This window comes from Micropterus salmoides, unplaced genomic scaffold (assembly GCF_014851395.1).
Source record: "Micropterus salmoides isolate LMB-PRFRI ecotype aquatic unplaced genomic scaffold, ASM1485139v1 Ms_hic_scaffold_13, whole genome shotgun sequence".
In the NCBI taxonomy this organism is placed as follows: domain Eukaryota; kingdom Metazoa; phylum Chordata; class Actinopteri; order Centrarchiformes; family Centrarchidae; genus Micropterus; species Micropterus salmoides.
The window spans coordinates 27,610,005-27,625,647 of NW_024040374.1; the positions used below are offsets into that span (position 1 = coordinate 27,610,005).

Consider the following 15,643-nt stretch of genomic DNA (forward strand, 5'->3'; position numbering starts at 1 on the left):
ATATCTAGATATACCAATGATCTTTGGTTGGGCTAAAGGATATGTTTGCACTCAGACAAGTCATTTAATAGTTTTCAACCATTCACTGTGGGTTCTGTTTGAGAAAAAACAAAGACATGGGAGCTTTGCTCAGTGCATTTTTGAGGTATTCCATTCATGCATGTTCATGTCAAAAAGGACATCTGACAATACAACACTCTTGATTGGTAATTACTATCATCGTATGAGTCAATGATATCAATCCTGATGAGATTAAAGCTACAGTGTGTAAGAAAAAGGACTACTCTCCACCTATTGAATTCATATTCCCAAAAAATAGGGGGCAGCAAGTCACATATCAGGTCATACACTGCAAAAACTAAAATCTTAGTAAGATTAATTATCTTAGTTGAAGGCAAAATAGACTTACTTTTTGTCTGACAAGAGAAGAGAGAGAATTTCACTTGTTTCAAGTTTTTTTGGCCTTAAGTAGCAAGTGAAATATTCTTGTTCTGTTGGCAGATAATTTTGCTTATTTTAAGTAATATTTCCCCCATTTTAATGCTTTTTTTCCTTGTTTTTGAGAGCTCAGTTTCTGCAGTGTAACTGCTTCTAATTGCTGTTAGCTAGTTAGCTCAGCGAACACAGTCTCCGAGACGAGAGGGAATACAGTACTGAGGTGGTTAACGGTGGCTCCGGCCAGGACACTGACTCCATGGCCGACGAAGACGGGGCTAGTTAATGCGGGGACAGGAGAGGCATCAAGTGGGAGAGAAGCAAGAAACCAAACCAGAGTTGGTGATTGCTGGAATGGTGGAAAGACTAACCAACATGACTTTTATTTTGTTTCTGTCCAGTTTGAATGAAGTGTAGTTTACAATGAGTTAACAAGGCAATTAGTTTGTTGAAAGAAAGAAATTTGAATTCGGAAGGTGTACAGATGTATAACTGTGCAAACTCACTGTGCGCACACATCGCCCAGCTTAAACTACATGGGGGAGGTTGTGCTATACTATTCAGCTATCAACTCTTGAGGTACAAAGTGGTATTACAACAGAGCTAGCTGCTTAGCATGTTAACTTCAGTAGATATCTCTGTAACACAATACAGAGACCTCTTTGACATGATATCAGAGCTGTTATTTCTTCAATATCTTACACATTGCACAGTATATTCTCCCAAAGAAAATAAACCCTGTAATAGTCATCTTTTTGACCAATCTAGACACCCAAAATATTTATTAACAGTGGCTAGGCTTAAAGATAGAGTAATGGGTTACAGAGTTAATGTCAGTCTATGGGATGTCAAAGTACAGTGTGTTTGTATATTGGTGTTTATGCGTGGTGGCCGTATCTGTCAAATGCATCTAAAAACAAAAATATACACTGATCTTTCTCATTGTAGAATCTCATATCCTCTCCCATATCTGAAATCCAAATGTCCTGTAACCTCTCAACCTCACACAACCTAAACTCCCTCTGCACCACCCACTCTCTATCCTGGTGCCAGACACCCTGTCCTCACTAATACAAACCACATGGCCCTAGAGCACTACAACACACTGCGTGCCTCCAGCTGCCCTTGCCGACTTCTCATTTAAAAGGAGAGGAAGAGAGCGAGGGAGCCCCCTCCCCTGCAACACAATCCAAACCACCATCCAAGCCCTTCAAATCAACCCTGCGACCCACTCCCTCCCAACTTTCTTCTGTACCTCATCTCTTCTCTGGGTGCTTAATCTCTCCAGCAGGCTCCAAGAGAGCCAAGACAATAGTCTCACTGTTCAACACTGAACTCAGACACTTTGCCACCATTATTAACACATTTTCAAATGCCCTTTTCAGTATATTATACTACAAACTACGCTAACGGCCATCATGAACTTGGCTCTGCACTTTTGGTGTTTTTCTCCGAGGACCCGGAGAGAACACAAAAACTTCTTTTACTGCCCGTTGTTGAGGTGACAGCTTTAGGGACTGAACAACATGGGCGGAGTGTTTGAAAAACACAAAACTCCAGCAGCTGTGTTTAAAGGGACTCCTGGAAACAGCTGTGCATGGAGCATAAGTGATTATGCATCTTTTCAAGTATTTTGGCACAGCTATAGCAATAACACTGGCTTACTAACAAGCATGTACTTTATAAATACACCTTAAATACATGGCCATAGCACATTAGGCTTATCACAGCAGATGAGCACAATTTACATTTGGAGCCTTATGGAGGGGTCTAATGCTGTTACAGTTTTGGGGAAAAGGTTACAACTGAGACCATACTGTACTACACCGATGTAACTCATAAAAACATACCAAAACTAACTCAAACTCACCCTCATAAGAAGACACTCATAAATACTGAAGGCTCAGTTGTTCCCACATATTTGCCACTGATAAGTTCTGCCCCAGAGGGAGCAGAGTCAACACCATGGTCAAAATTAACCCATTTTCAGTACAAAAGTAGGCAACCATCCCAGTTGACCACCCACCACTACCTTTCTGTGAGCGCAATATAAGTTTTACCAATGGTGTAATAATAATGCTGGATTCAGATAAAGACCGTTGTCATTTCGGGTTGATGTTGTACTTTAGCAGCACTTTGTGGAGTTTTTGACAACTGGTAGCGCTATGGAGAAATATTTTCATGAGTGAGTCCCACGTTTATCGTGCTCATGCGGCGATACACAGTCCTAGCTAATAAACAAGGATGTAGTCCTCAAGGACACAATGTGTTTTGATGAGTACCACTGAATGTAAAAATTTGTTTCCTTTAACGGTGTATATGCCCATACACATTTGCCATTTATCAGGTTACTACAAATTATACACAGAGTAAAACTTGCGCTTTTGGAGCTACAAACTGCAAACTGTCAGTGAGGGCAATGTCAAATTACAACCTCTAGTCTTGAACAAAGCTATAACCTTTCTCATTTTGACCTTGCCTTTTTGTATTTTCTGAACTCGGTGTAGTCGTTCTGGAAGGTCTTGCAAATTGCACAAATTGTATAGTGGCAAATGGTCACATACATTATCCTGCAGGTCACAAATAAGCAACTGTAGTTCAGTTACATCAACGACTGTCACTGCTGCAGACTACGCTCTCTCTACTTTGCTGTGCACTCAGTGACCAGGTGCCCCTGGCAACTCCTACAGGTCCCCACCCTGCCCAGATGAGGAGGGTTGATTGCACGTTTTCATACATAGCTGCAGTGTGTGGGCTTCTTGCCAGTGCCTCGCCCCAGCTCCACACACTACAGAGGGGACGCTTTTTTAAAATTGTTTCTCCCCAGTCAGCTGTAAAGCAGAAGGCCGGGGGCTGCTCTGGATTAGCCATGCTCCGTGCAGGATGCTCCCAAGAGGGCGCCATAATAGTCAGTGTTGTGCAGACCCCCACCTTCACTGAACTCCCCTACACCACCATCTATTCCCTTGCAGTGCTTGCATCATTTAATCTCATCACCCTCATCTCCAAGTGAGCTTGAGCTCATTGTTCTTCACAACACACCCATCCATTGGTGACTGTAAAAAGGCAAAAGAGAGAAGCGAGTAATCCCAGTCCTCCATCTGCCCTAACTCAGGGGCTTACAGGGCTTACTGGGGGCCCAGAAGTGTGCTCACTGAACACCCTTGCTATTTACGACCTGCATCAGAGTACAATCACTCTGGAGCAGCCTCCGCGGCCCCCTAAAGTGGGCTGAGCCCATTCCCAAATGTAGCCCAACTCTTTAAGGTCATCTACTGCCATTTTGCAATAATGTTCAAGATGCAATGTATACAAAAACAGCCTTTTTGTCATGGTATGTTTTATGCTTCCATATGGTTGCAACGGTTCCTTTTCTTTTTTTCATTCCCAAGTATCTGTTTCTTGAGCCCTCCTTATGTTTCCAAAGTAAAAGACTTTTCAGCCTCTTAAAATGTGCTTTGAATTAGCTTTTTATATTTCTTGATATTTATGATTTGTGCCACTCCTTGTATTGTCTCTTTTGATAAATATTTCAAACAACATCAAGGGATAATCTTGCTTTGATTCATCTGCCAACAAGCAACAAGAGAATCATTTTCAAGGCCGTTGTGAAGGCTTTGGTGTTTGGGCCAAAACTTGCTGCCTTGTTCATGTGGTAGATCAAAATCCAATCCATTTCAGTTACCCAGTTATGATTACAATATTCCCTCACTGACCTAATGTGACAACATTTGGAGATGGGATAACTCACCAGTTTATCTACTGTTTCAAGTGGATTTTGTGAAATGTCTTGGAATTTGCTGTGCATTGTGGATCCATACCTGTTTATCTATCCAAAGAAACATTTCCAGGCATATCCAGCAACTAGTCTACATCCTCAGTCCTTTTTTTCTTTCTATCTCAGACTTTTTCAGTGCGATATCTGTCCATGAGTGCACAGTCCAGCCAGCATGTGAAGGGTTACAGCTGCAATCGTTTTCCCTGGCTTGGCCTGGGCCCAGAGGCTTAATAAAGGGAATTAATGGAGTGCACTATCTGTCAGATTCCTAAACACAGCTGGAGCGGATGTCCATCGCCCCCAAGCTGCCCAAAAAACTTACTATCCTACTTCAACAACATACCCGTTCCCCTTTCCCCTCACATTACCCCCTGATTGCTGACTCCGTAAAAAAGCCCCAGCTGATTGTGAAAGCTGTTTATGTATCATCGCTGACGGTAATTACACAATGTGGGATAACAAACAGGGAGAATGGAAGCAAGTAGGGGGAGCTGCTGTGAGTGTGTTACCATGGAGTGAAGTTTTTGCTTATGGGGACAGCTGCTGTGATGGCACACAGAGGGACACAAGTGATCTGTGTAAATACAGCCAAGCTAATAATACATGCTGTGCACTCACAAGTATGTTGCTGGCCTTGCAGCACTTAACACAATGCCCCAGCCAAGGACAATGCTGTTCAAAACAACACACACACACAGTTGACTTCACATCTGATTATACACTCTTGACATGTGAAAAAGAACTGAAACGCATGCTTAATGTTTGACTTTAAAGTCAGGTAACATGAGCAGCCTAATGTCAAATGTTGAAAAGGTTTAATGGAATACTTTCATTAAAAATTCAGCTCTGGGATGGGCTTTTAAGCATTTTTTCTCTGGGGAAGGCAATTAATTTTTACAATTTCATGATAGTTGAGAGAGTCAGACCTTTTGGCAGTGTTCCATTCAAACTGCAGCTTAGATGATGGGTTTGTGCCAGCAGGAATAACAAACTGGAAACAGAGGGGGGTAGCAGGGCAAAAGGGGACAGTAACACAATCCCTAAAAACAGACTTTATCTGCTCCGACAATTTTGACAGGGTTCTTATGTAGAGACCAAGGGGATTCAAGATTTCAGAGGGCACTGGCAAATGGCAGTTGGTGTTAGAAATCATTCAGCAAGAGTTTATCTTTATATTTGACTGCCACACTGCAGCATTGTGCAGTTGCTCTCTAAGTGTTCAGGCAGCACGGTATGGATGTCTACGTCTGAGAAAATGCACACTGGCAGGGCTCCAAAAGCAATACAGAGGGTTCAGAATTCACCCCAACATGTTCTCCAAACTCCCGAGGCCGTCCAACTCACAAAGTGGGTCAAGGTTTATCCTGGTTCACGTGCAATTTTCTGGGGTCACCAGAGATCACGCTGAGTGATTTAACAGAGAGACAGAGGAAGGCTTTCAGGAGTCCAGGTGTGACTTAACCAGCATTGCGTTAATGGTCCTCTGTCAGGTCAGAGACACTTAAGGAAAGCTGGGGGAAAAATGGGGATTTGGGATAACTACGAATGTTTCTCAACTGTCACACATTGAGTGGTGGGCCTGCTTCAGCTGACATTCTGACACTATGAGCATCAGATGCATTTCAGAGACAAACTTTTGGTAGTTGGGCATCATATTTAGTAAATGCTTTAAAGGAATAGTGGACATTTTGGGAAATATGCTTATTGCCATGAGTTATACAAGAAAATGAATACTACACATGCCTGTACAGTAGATATGAAGCTGCCACCACCAGGAGCCTGCTAGCTTTGCTCAGCACAAAGACTGGAAACAGCCGTCCTGGCTCTGTCCAAACTGTAACAGATCCACTAGCAGAACCTCTAAATCAACCACTAGTCAGCACATTATTTCATGCTTGTTTAATCTGTTCAAAAACTAAAAAGTAAAAACTAGAAACAACACAGACAGGGTAAAAGTGACGCAGAGCATGTGCGGGACTATTTCTTTGTTGTTCGTCTTGTTTTTACTTGGAGGTTACCAGGCAACCAGCGGAGACTCCATTGTCACCAAATCTGCAAGAAAATTACTAAGCAACAACAATATGGTAATGGTCCTGGGGAGATGAAAGCCCATGGATAGATTAACACCTTCCTACAGCTGGTGTTTTTTTTTTTTATCTTTGGCTTGGTACATCCTATGCTTGACATACTGGAATGAAAAACACCTAGTCATTGCATCAACCTGAAAAAAGGTACAGAGCAAGTTGACAACTGTAGGATGGCTGTTACTGTATGGGCAGGGTGATACCTGGTCCCCACAATGTTGAGTGCAACACATGCAACCAAAATCTGCTTGAGGGACACCACACCGCAGCTGGCCTTGTGCTCTTATCCTCGAAGGAATGCACAGTGCAGAATTATGAGCAATGTGCAAATTATCAGGACAAATTTCAATTTCACAATGCTCCATGAAACTGTCCGGGGACATTAGCTCAAGCTTCGGGCAAGTGGGACAAATGCTGACTTAAAAGGTTTCTCAAAGCATAGCCCAGCAACACTGTTCCACCAAAAGCTGCTTTTCAACAAAATAGTACAGTAAAAAGTAAAAGTAAGTTGTTATTTGGAGTTCAGTTCTAATATTTTTCATATTTATGTTCACTGCAGCAAACTGTGGTTCACTGCTATACACTCAGACAAAACTCTTCACATGTACAACAAAAACTACAAGAAAGTTTGTTAGCTTTACTTACAATTTTCTTGGAATGATTCATTTCAACAACAGGATTTCATATCATCATTGTATGATACCACAGAAAGCTAATGAAGGATTATACTGAATTATTGCCCAACCCTGCTCTTGAGATTTGATGATGAATATGTACTGTCTGGGTGCTGTATCATACTGTATATGTATTCAGCAATATGATCCCTTCGGCAGTAAATGCTGAGGGAGAAAACTAGATGCAGATAAAACTGTTGGCTTGAACGTTACCTCCACATGGATGCCACAGCCAAAACAGTATATTTGGCTCTAGGGCACTGATTAGTGCGCTACGTTAACATCACATTACAGCAAAGCTGCCAAACAAATCATGCTGTTCAGCAGGAAAAAAACAGCAAGGATAAGACAGGAGCGTTCACTAGAAGAGACAAGTCACAACAGGAGTTGAATGAACCTCTTGACTTACTGGATAAAAAAATCTGCTGCAATTTCTGTGATCTTCGTGAAAAAAAGGTAGGTCTTGTACTAACCCTGCCCTTCCACTCTTCAAAGTGCTACTGCTAGTGTTGTGAGCATCAAATATCAGCAACTTACTTCTGTTTTTTTTCTGTTTAGTGCCTTTTCGCACATCTAAAAATATCAACAAATTACATATGCTATATATATCTGCCAAGCTAATTAAATTATATTTATAGCCCTGGTTTTAAAATAAGTTCCAAGAGTAAAGCAAGCAAAGGGAGTTCATTAGATTTAAGCAGCAGAATGAGGGCAGTGTTATCACAAATGGCTGCTTTGTGCACCATGAAAAATGAGCTTTTTCTTCGACAGCCTCAAGGGAGGAGGCCAGTGACCTTGACAATTTTCCCCCAGAACAGCAGCCGCTACATGGAGGGGCAACCCATGGGGGGGCTATGAAGGGAGACGCCGGTCCTCATGAGCATAGGGGGTCTGAGTCTACCTGAACAGACCACAAGGAAACCCTTCATGAACCACCCTCTCCTCTCTTATTTACACTTACAAACACATACACACACACTCACCCACCCCCACGTACACATGCACACAATGGATGCTTATCCAGTACTTGCTGTAATATGAAAACTGTATTCTACAGTAGTTAAATAAAGAAAATTGTATGACATTTAAAATATGTGCTTGTGCCAAGTAATAGTAATTCAATCATGACTCTGTACATGTAGATTCTGCCCTTTTTCCAACTCAGTTTTCACTACAGCACATGCAAAGCTGTTTCAACCTTCCCACACTGTTTGTTTGTTCAGCCCCAAAAGGCTTTCCCTGCTGGAAAGAGTGGTGGCACGCTGATGTTTACTGTAACCATATTCCATTTCAAACGCATGTAGCTTTTTGCAGTCAATGCACTAGTGTTGCCGACCTTCTTGATCTCATCTCTAAACAAAACTGCAAAAATTTACCATCTGCACAATTGCATACTCCAGCTCCTGTGAGAGCTGCATTAACATGTGACATTAAAAACAATGCCTGCCAATGTAGCCTCACTTGGGAGACACAGTTTTCTTTCTGTAGAAAAAGTATTTAGAGATGCTATGTGATTAGGTGCGAGTCATCAATATGAATGTTGACACTAACATGATTAGTATATTGTTCATGAGAAGACTACATTTCTGGGGTTCCACTGTTCAAATCAAGAATAAGTAGATGATAATCTGTCAGATGTACCTAGACGACATCACCTGTGCATGCCATTTGGTCTGTTATATAATTTTCTTAGTTTGTTTCCCTTTCTGTTCCAGAACAAAAATTAATTTCCATCAGAATAGCATGGGTACAACAAATGCGAAAAACGTAAATGATGTTTGACAGCTTGACCTTGACCTGAGAATGTGTTCCCGCCCTGTGTCACTCCAACCCTGTCTGTGAGACTGACCTGTTTGTCTGACGACTGGTCATGGTCCAACTGACTTGGAGACAGCTGATCCCCCAGGGCCCTGCTCTCCTCCAGCTCACTGACCTCAGAGCTCTCACCTGGGATTGGGAAACAGATCATGCATACAGACGTGTCTTACCACCTGGGGTTTAATGACAACTGATATCTAACATGGTGCATTTATTGTTGCGTGTGTTTAATGCTTTTGTCTGTGCATTTGAATTAAAGCTCTCTTTTCTACCGGCTGGCTGCTCGGCCAGGTGGCGGGTGATGATCTGGCGGATGCGGGTGGTGACAGGCGTCGGCGAAATACTGGACTCTTGTCCATCACCTCGAAGCATCAGAGTCCTCTCTCCTGAGCTGCCATCAGAGTGAAGCAGGGAGTCCTCCAACTTCTACATTCATACATGTCATAATAACATATCACATAACTGAGCAGAAAAGGCCCAACTCATTAGGTTAGACTATGAGGACAACAGTTGTGGAGATGGTAGTAATACCACAATCAAAATCTTACTTGAGTAAAAATACTGCAATATACGCAAACAGATGTAATTACTCATTATGTAACAGTAATTATTTAACAGTAACAAAGTCCTTAGCAGTTGCTAATGTAATGTAAGTAACAGTACTCTGCATAATAGACTCTTTCAGAGGCTTATGATATATTTTATATTACTGGATTGCCATTATTGATTCATTAACCTGAAGGTAACATTTACTTATTGCAGCAGGTCAAACTGTAGATCTGTAGAAACTATTATTGAGAGATAAATGAAGTGGAAAAGGTACGATATTTCCCTCTGAAATGTAGTGTAAGTATAAAGTAGCATAAAAGTATGCTGAGTATTTTCACTGTCATATCAGAGGCAAATGTTGTGTTTTTTACTCCACTGTAAGTCTTTAGTTGCTAGTTAATTTGCAGATTCAGATTATTAAAACAAAATATAATCAACAAATACATTATGATGTATTATTATAGATTAAACTAGCCAGCAGTATAGTCATCTAGTTAAAATTTGCTCCACCTTTACCAGCTGCAACAGTGATGCTTATATTATTTCATCAATAATAATGAGCTGTTGTGCATTATGATTACTTTTAGTACTTTCATTATTTTGATGCTAATAATTTACACTTTTGGACTCCAGACAAGCTGTATCTGAACGTCTGAACTCTGTGACAGGATGTTTGGAAAAAAGGATAAAGAATGAAAAGCCTTCTGTCAATGAATGTTTGATATTTGTGTTACTGTTACTGAAACTCAAATAAAGTTCCACAAAAAAGGTTGTATGTTTTCACTTTTACCAGAATTTGAATGTCTGACTATTACTTTGAGTTAAGTAAATGTGTACTTCTTCCTCCACTGCCTTTCAATAGGATTTTTCCACAGCAGACATTTTGACTTGGAACAGGTGTTACCAACAGTTACATTGAATTCAGCCATCTTTAATGTCGTTATTTACACATTTTCCTCTTATGCGGTTTGCTTTTCCCCAAGTCTAAGTGTCTAACGTTACTTTGAAAAAAGAAGTGTGACGCTAACAATCCCACTTGGACAATAACTGTTATGTTACCAACCTGAATCACAGTCTCCAGTCTAGGTGAGTGTCCATCTTGCTCCCGTTGAGAACTCATTGCAAAATTGGCCCAGCTTTAAAAAAGAAAACGTCAGCTAGTAAAGTTAAAGCTTTAAAGGTTTAATTTGACGAGACAGAAACGTAGCTCTAACGTTAGCTTGCCATAACTTAAAGGCTAATAAAACTTCAGATAGAGAGAGGTCAACAAAACAACAAACACAAACGTAGCCTGTCATTTTGAATCATGTTATAACAGATAAAGAAAGTCCCTAATTAACCGGTACCTGCTTAAAGACAGGGCTAGAGAGTTGAAAAAGAATCACTGACAAACTTTTGAGCGACTCTCAGGTCGAGCAGCACTGTTCTAATCCCAGTCCGCTTCCGGGCCGTTGCCATAGAAATAGAATGCTGGCTTGACTGCATAGTGTTTCCATGGCAGGACTAACGCCGAGAGCCAATGGGTTAATGATCGTCAAGGCACTAAAGGCAAAGTGAGCTGTCTTTTCCCAGACAAGACTTACTATAAATTTATTTTCAGGAACACATTTTATTAAGAATTCGAGCATTTCCAGTTCCAAACCCGTGATATACAACCAATAATAATAATCATCTTCATCATCATCATAACAGTAGTCCACAAATTATTTCTACAAGGATTTAATTATTCACAAGCTCAGTTCAATAACACACAAAAAACCACACAAGCACATGATACAAAGTATAAATGAACAAGCGAGGCCGTAAAAACAACCAAGGATACCTGAGGATCATGTAACACACTATTCTAGGGCACAGTGACATCCTATGATAAACATGCCATTTGCACTGTAACATAGTTATGATAGGAACATGTCTCTGTGAATTCTTTGACCATGAGTATAGTCCTTTCGGGAAAGGAGGTCATTATGTTGATTCTATGGGGAAAAGCTCAGGCCACTGGGATGGATCAAGGAAGATGGTGCAGACTTCACTGTAGAACCACAGTCTTGGCAGGAAGCACTCCACTTCCCAGGTGTTGGATGCTCGGTTGTAAATCTCCACTTCCACCCCGTAGTCCCCCTCCATACCTTTCCAATGGCCTCCGGTGACAAACAGCTTGCCATCCAGCGACACCAAGCCGCCATTCTCATGCAGCATGTGGAGAAGTTGGACCTGAAGAGCGGGAGAAGTCAAAGGCAAATTAACAGGAGAATAAAACATAGTTTTTCTATAATACTGTTAAATTAGCATTGATTCGAGGGATTGCATTGCTGTATTATGACTATAGTCAGCAGTGATATATAAACCCACCTTCTGCCACATGTTCACCTCCGGATCATAACAGTAGACTTTCTTAGTGTTATCAGCAACCAGATATATAGTTCCATCCACACAGACAGAACGAGGAGAGGACAAATACTTAGGGATGAAGGGCGAACATATGCTGATCCAGCTATCTAGAAAAAAAAAAATTGTAGAAAAATGAATTGGGGAAAGTGAGCCATGTTTAGATTTCTATACAATATCCAAGACTCAAAATGGTGAGAAATAAATGAAACATAGTGAATGCATTTGCAAAACATTTTTTTAATAGTTGTAATTTAATTTAGCAAATCTCTAAAAAATGGCAGACTCATCGGAGACATGACGTTTGCTTTGATCATCCTTACCTATAACAGGGTTATAACACTGCATGGCCAAAGCATTGTACTTCACAGCGCACGAGCCAATCACATAGAGCTTCCCATGACACGCTGTGGCGGTGAAGTTCGTCACATATTTTAAGGCGGGACATGTCAAGGCCCAAGTGTCGTTGTATGGGTCATAATGCTCAACTTCAACCCGATCTGATGTTGTACCTAAAGGAGGGAAATGTAAGTAACAAGCGATGAGGTTAAATTATGGTCTCATAAAATGTAAACTAATACTTGCATTTAAAGATGTGTTTGTGGAACATGGCCAACTATTTAACCACAAAGACGAAATGCAAGCAAATTCTTATAAATTATCACCGCAGAGGTAAGCCATTCAGGGCAGATGAGCTACTTGACTTTATCAAAGTTTTCCATTGCACTGCAGGTTTAATTCACCACATACAGGGCTGTTTATTTTCTTACCTCCAATGACGTAAATCTCCCGTTGAGCGTTGCCGACGCGTGGTTAGTCCGAGGCCGGAGCATGGGTGCCACAGTAACCCACCTCCCCTCTCTTGTGATGTACTTCCAGGTCTCAGTGGTCGACCAGGTGTTGGTATTCGAACCTCGCGAGCCCCCTGTCAGACAGACAAGAGCACTTTGTCAAAAGTCTGCCGACTTTTCGCATTCCTCACATGAGAAACAAAAGAGATCTGCTCAAAACCATTTATCATTACTTCTTCTCCTTTACCGATTAAGTTTCTGTATTTTAAAGGGTTGCATAGACTTCACTCACCTGTGACATACACATCATTGTTCAAGGACACCATTGAGTAGCCCCACTTGTTAGGGTTGGGGAAATTAGGAAGCTCATGCCACTGCTCTACAGAAAAAAAGAAAAGGGAGTTCATGTTTTAGTATCATTCAGAAAGTGAGGGGAAACTGGATCACATTTTCACAAATACAGTATGCAAAGGAGAAATGTATACCAGGGAAATTAGGCAAAGAGAAACATCCTCAGGGACCAAGTAAGGTCAAGAAAGAAAGAAACAGTTAACAGATACAACTTATCTGGCACAGCCCATGACATTGTGGCTAGAGCTGTCATGCTTCCACATGAAACCATAAACTTTAGAATGAGATGCAACCATCTTTTCCTTAACACCCCATATGAAAAACACGGACATGGATGCCGTCTCCCAGCTCTGCACAATGAAATCCTCATTTGACGAACTGAGAAGACGATCCAATTTTGTCACATCCAGAACGCATTCCTGCAGAGCCGTTTTTCTGTCAACGCTATATTTAACGACCATACGACACATCTGCCAGACTGTTCAGACGAATCAGACATTTCCCAACAAATTTCTTTTGCTGAATGGATTCTGCACTTAAACAAAATTGGAAATTATAATGTGGGCAAAAAGTGCTTGTACTTGTCTTTGTGTTGTAGAAGGCACAGTTCTTGTGCAGCTCTCTTTGCAGTCTTGGATCTCTGTCCTCATCTTCATCTGAGCCATCTGAGTCATCTGAGTCATCCAGTGAACGACCTCCCATTACAAACAGCACTTCCTGCAGGTTTGGTTGTGGACTCTGAGAGCTGAGTCTGTCCATACATTCTGGTGCCAAATCCATTTTCTAGAAAAGTAGAAGTCATGATTTTGGAAATCTACTCAGACTGAGCAAACAAAGAGAAAAGAAAGAGTAAGTGTGAGCTCACTAACCTCTCTGTGAATTTTTTCCACAGCCTCTCTGCAGCTGGGTGAGGCCTGCACCAGGCTGTCTTTCAGCAGGGTGTCAGCCAGGTAGTCCAGGCTGAGTAGAGAGAGACGGGACAAGGTGAGGAGTTCAGGGAGGTGGCAGAGCCGAGACTCCTTGTGGTGCCCGACCCATTTCAGTATGGCCTCCACGCGGGTACACTCTGACCGGATCTGTAGTCCTTCGTCGGAGAGACAGGCAACCAGTCTGTCTTTTCCCAATGGTAGAAACTCCTCACTTTGTTGTACAGCCTCAAAGTTCTCCAAGAGGAAGGCCCACGCTTTGGCCACCACCTCAGGGCAGCCATGGATCGCCCCAAACTCCAGGATTCCCAGGCAGTTGGTTGCATCAATCTGGTGCTGGAGGTATCGGCTGCACACGGCTCTCACTGTCTGGAACTGCAGCTGGCTGGAGGTGCAGATCAAACCCTCCACATTGCTTTGGTTGATGGTCAGTTTGCCTGTGTAGGCAAAGTCCAGCAAGCAGCTGAGTATGTCAGGATCAACATCATGAAGCTCCACACGTGCAGCTATGCTCTCCACAAAGTCCCCTGTGAACATGCAGCGGAAGTACGTGCTGCAGAGGGCCAACAAGCCGCGGTGACAGGGGAAGTCCCGACCCCCTGCGCTCAGTGTTACATCGACCAGTTTGGGGTGAGAGCAGAGGGAGCGCAAGCCCTCCAGGATGCTCTGAGAATGCGAGGACAAGCAGAAGTCCAGGTCATCCACATTCCGCACCATGGCCGACTTCAGTTCAAAACGTAGGTCAAATCGTCTTTTAGCAGGGATGGTCAGAAACAGAGTTTAGAGCTCACCTGCAAGTGTTAAACAAAATAAATAAATATATTAAAATAATAAATTATTGTCAAAAACCTGTTTAAACAATGTTGCCATAACTTCAGCATGAAGTACAACATCCTTTTCAACAATCTTTTTAAGTAACTGCATCACACAGATGGCGTGACCACAAAATGGTCTACAGGAATAGTTTGTCATTTATTACTTACAAAAAAGATATCTTTGATTTTACAATAAAAATAATTAAATTAAGTTTCAATTAAAAAATAATGCAGTTTTGTATTATGGTGCAAATAAAAGAAAGGCCTAAAAGGGAAATGAAGAGAATTGTAGATACATTTTGAGTATTTGAGTTTAGAACTTAGAAAACTATTTCAGAAACAGTGACCTTTCAGATTTGACAAAAAAGTAGCTTGTCTTCTCAAGTGTAGCATCACCATGTTCTTCCAAGGACTACAAAGTACTTTTGGCTCTTGATTAGTACAGTATGAGAGAATAGTATTACTCTGATCTCCTCAAAAGCGAACAATAAATTACATTTCCTCTCATCAGATACTGTGAAATTAAATAAGTAACCAACAACAAACTCACCACAGAAGCACAGAATGGAAATAATGGCTCATCCTTCCAGTAAAAAAGCAGTTTGTGGCTGAGCAGCTGGTTAGATCAACACGGAGTGGGCAGCATGGAGAAAAGCTTTTGCCAAGTCATTGGGACGGGCTGCCTGTCGTCGAGTTATTTTTAGGTCTGACAGTGACACTGTGCTGAAGTAGATTCCAAACAACATCATGCATGGGAGGCACAGCTGCTGTTACAGGCACATATTTACCATTTTCTCAACAGGCCTGGACTCTCGCTAAGGAGATATATGAGGTAGCACCAACTCTGTTGTGTTTTGTGCTGTATGTATGTATGTATCTCACACGCCTAGAATGTACACCCCCCTCAAATTTTTGTAAATGTTTGATTATATCTTTTCATGTGACAACACTGAAGAAATGACACTTTGCTACAATGTAAAGTAGTGAGTGTACAGCTTCTATAACAGTGTAAATTTGCTGTCTCCTCAAAATAA

The 15,643-nt window shown here is 41.6% G+C and overlaps 2 protein-coding genes across 3 annotated transcripts in view; both read right to left on the reverse strand.

Moving 5' to 3' along the window:
- crocc2 (ciliary rootlet coiled-coil, rootletin family member 2) overlaps positions 1-10,794 on the reverse strand; it is a 34,998-nt gene extending 24,204 nt beyond the window's left edge. Inside the window, exons 1-4 of one of the 2 annotated variants that reach the window (XM_038716701.1) lie at positions 10,685-10,794; positions 10,402-10,474; positions 9,062-9,215; positions 8,821-8,918 (exon numbers count right to left, since the gene is read on the reverse strand). In XM_038716701.1, coding sequence (XP_038572629.1) covers positions 8,821-8,918; positions 9,062-9,215; positions 10,402-10,458 — 309 coding nt within the window. In that variant the 5' untranslated portion in view covers positions 10,459-10,474; positions 10,685-10,794. Of the gene's footprint in view, positions 1-8,820; positions 8,919-9,061; positions 9,216-10,401 lie in introns of both variants that reach the window. The other variant, XM_038716702.1, reaches the window with a different exon arrangement.
- Positions 10,795-10,927: 133 nt separating this feature from the next.
- Positions 10,928-15,398, reverse strand: klhl30 (kelch-like family member 30). The gene is given in 9 exon segments (XM_038716704.1): positions 10,928-11,552; positions 11,691-11,836; positions 12,050-12,238; positions 12,497-12,514; positions 12,517-12,651; positions 12,810-12,896; positions 13,450-13,651; positions 13,738-14,585; positions 15,160-15,398. Coding segments are annotated over 8 exon segments (1,800 nt in total). The 5' UTR covers positions 14,512-14,585; positions 15,160-15,398; the 3' UTR covers positions 10,928-11,303.
- Between the last annotated feature and the right edge of the window lie 245 nt (positions 15,399-15,643).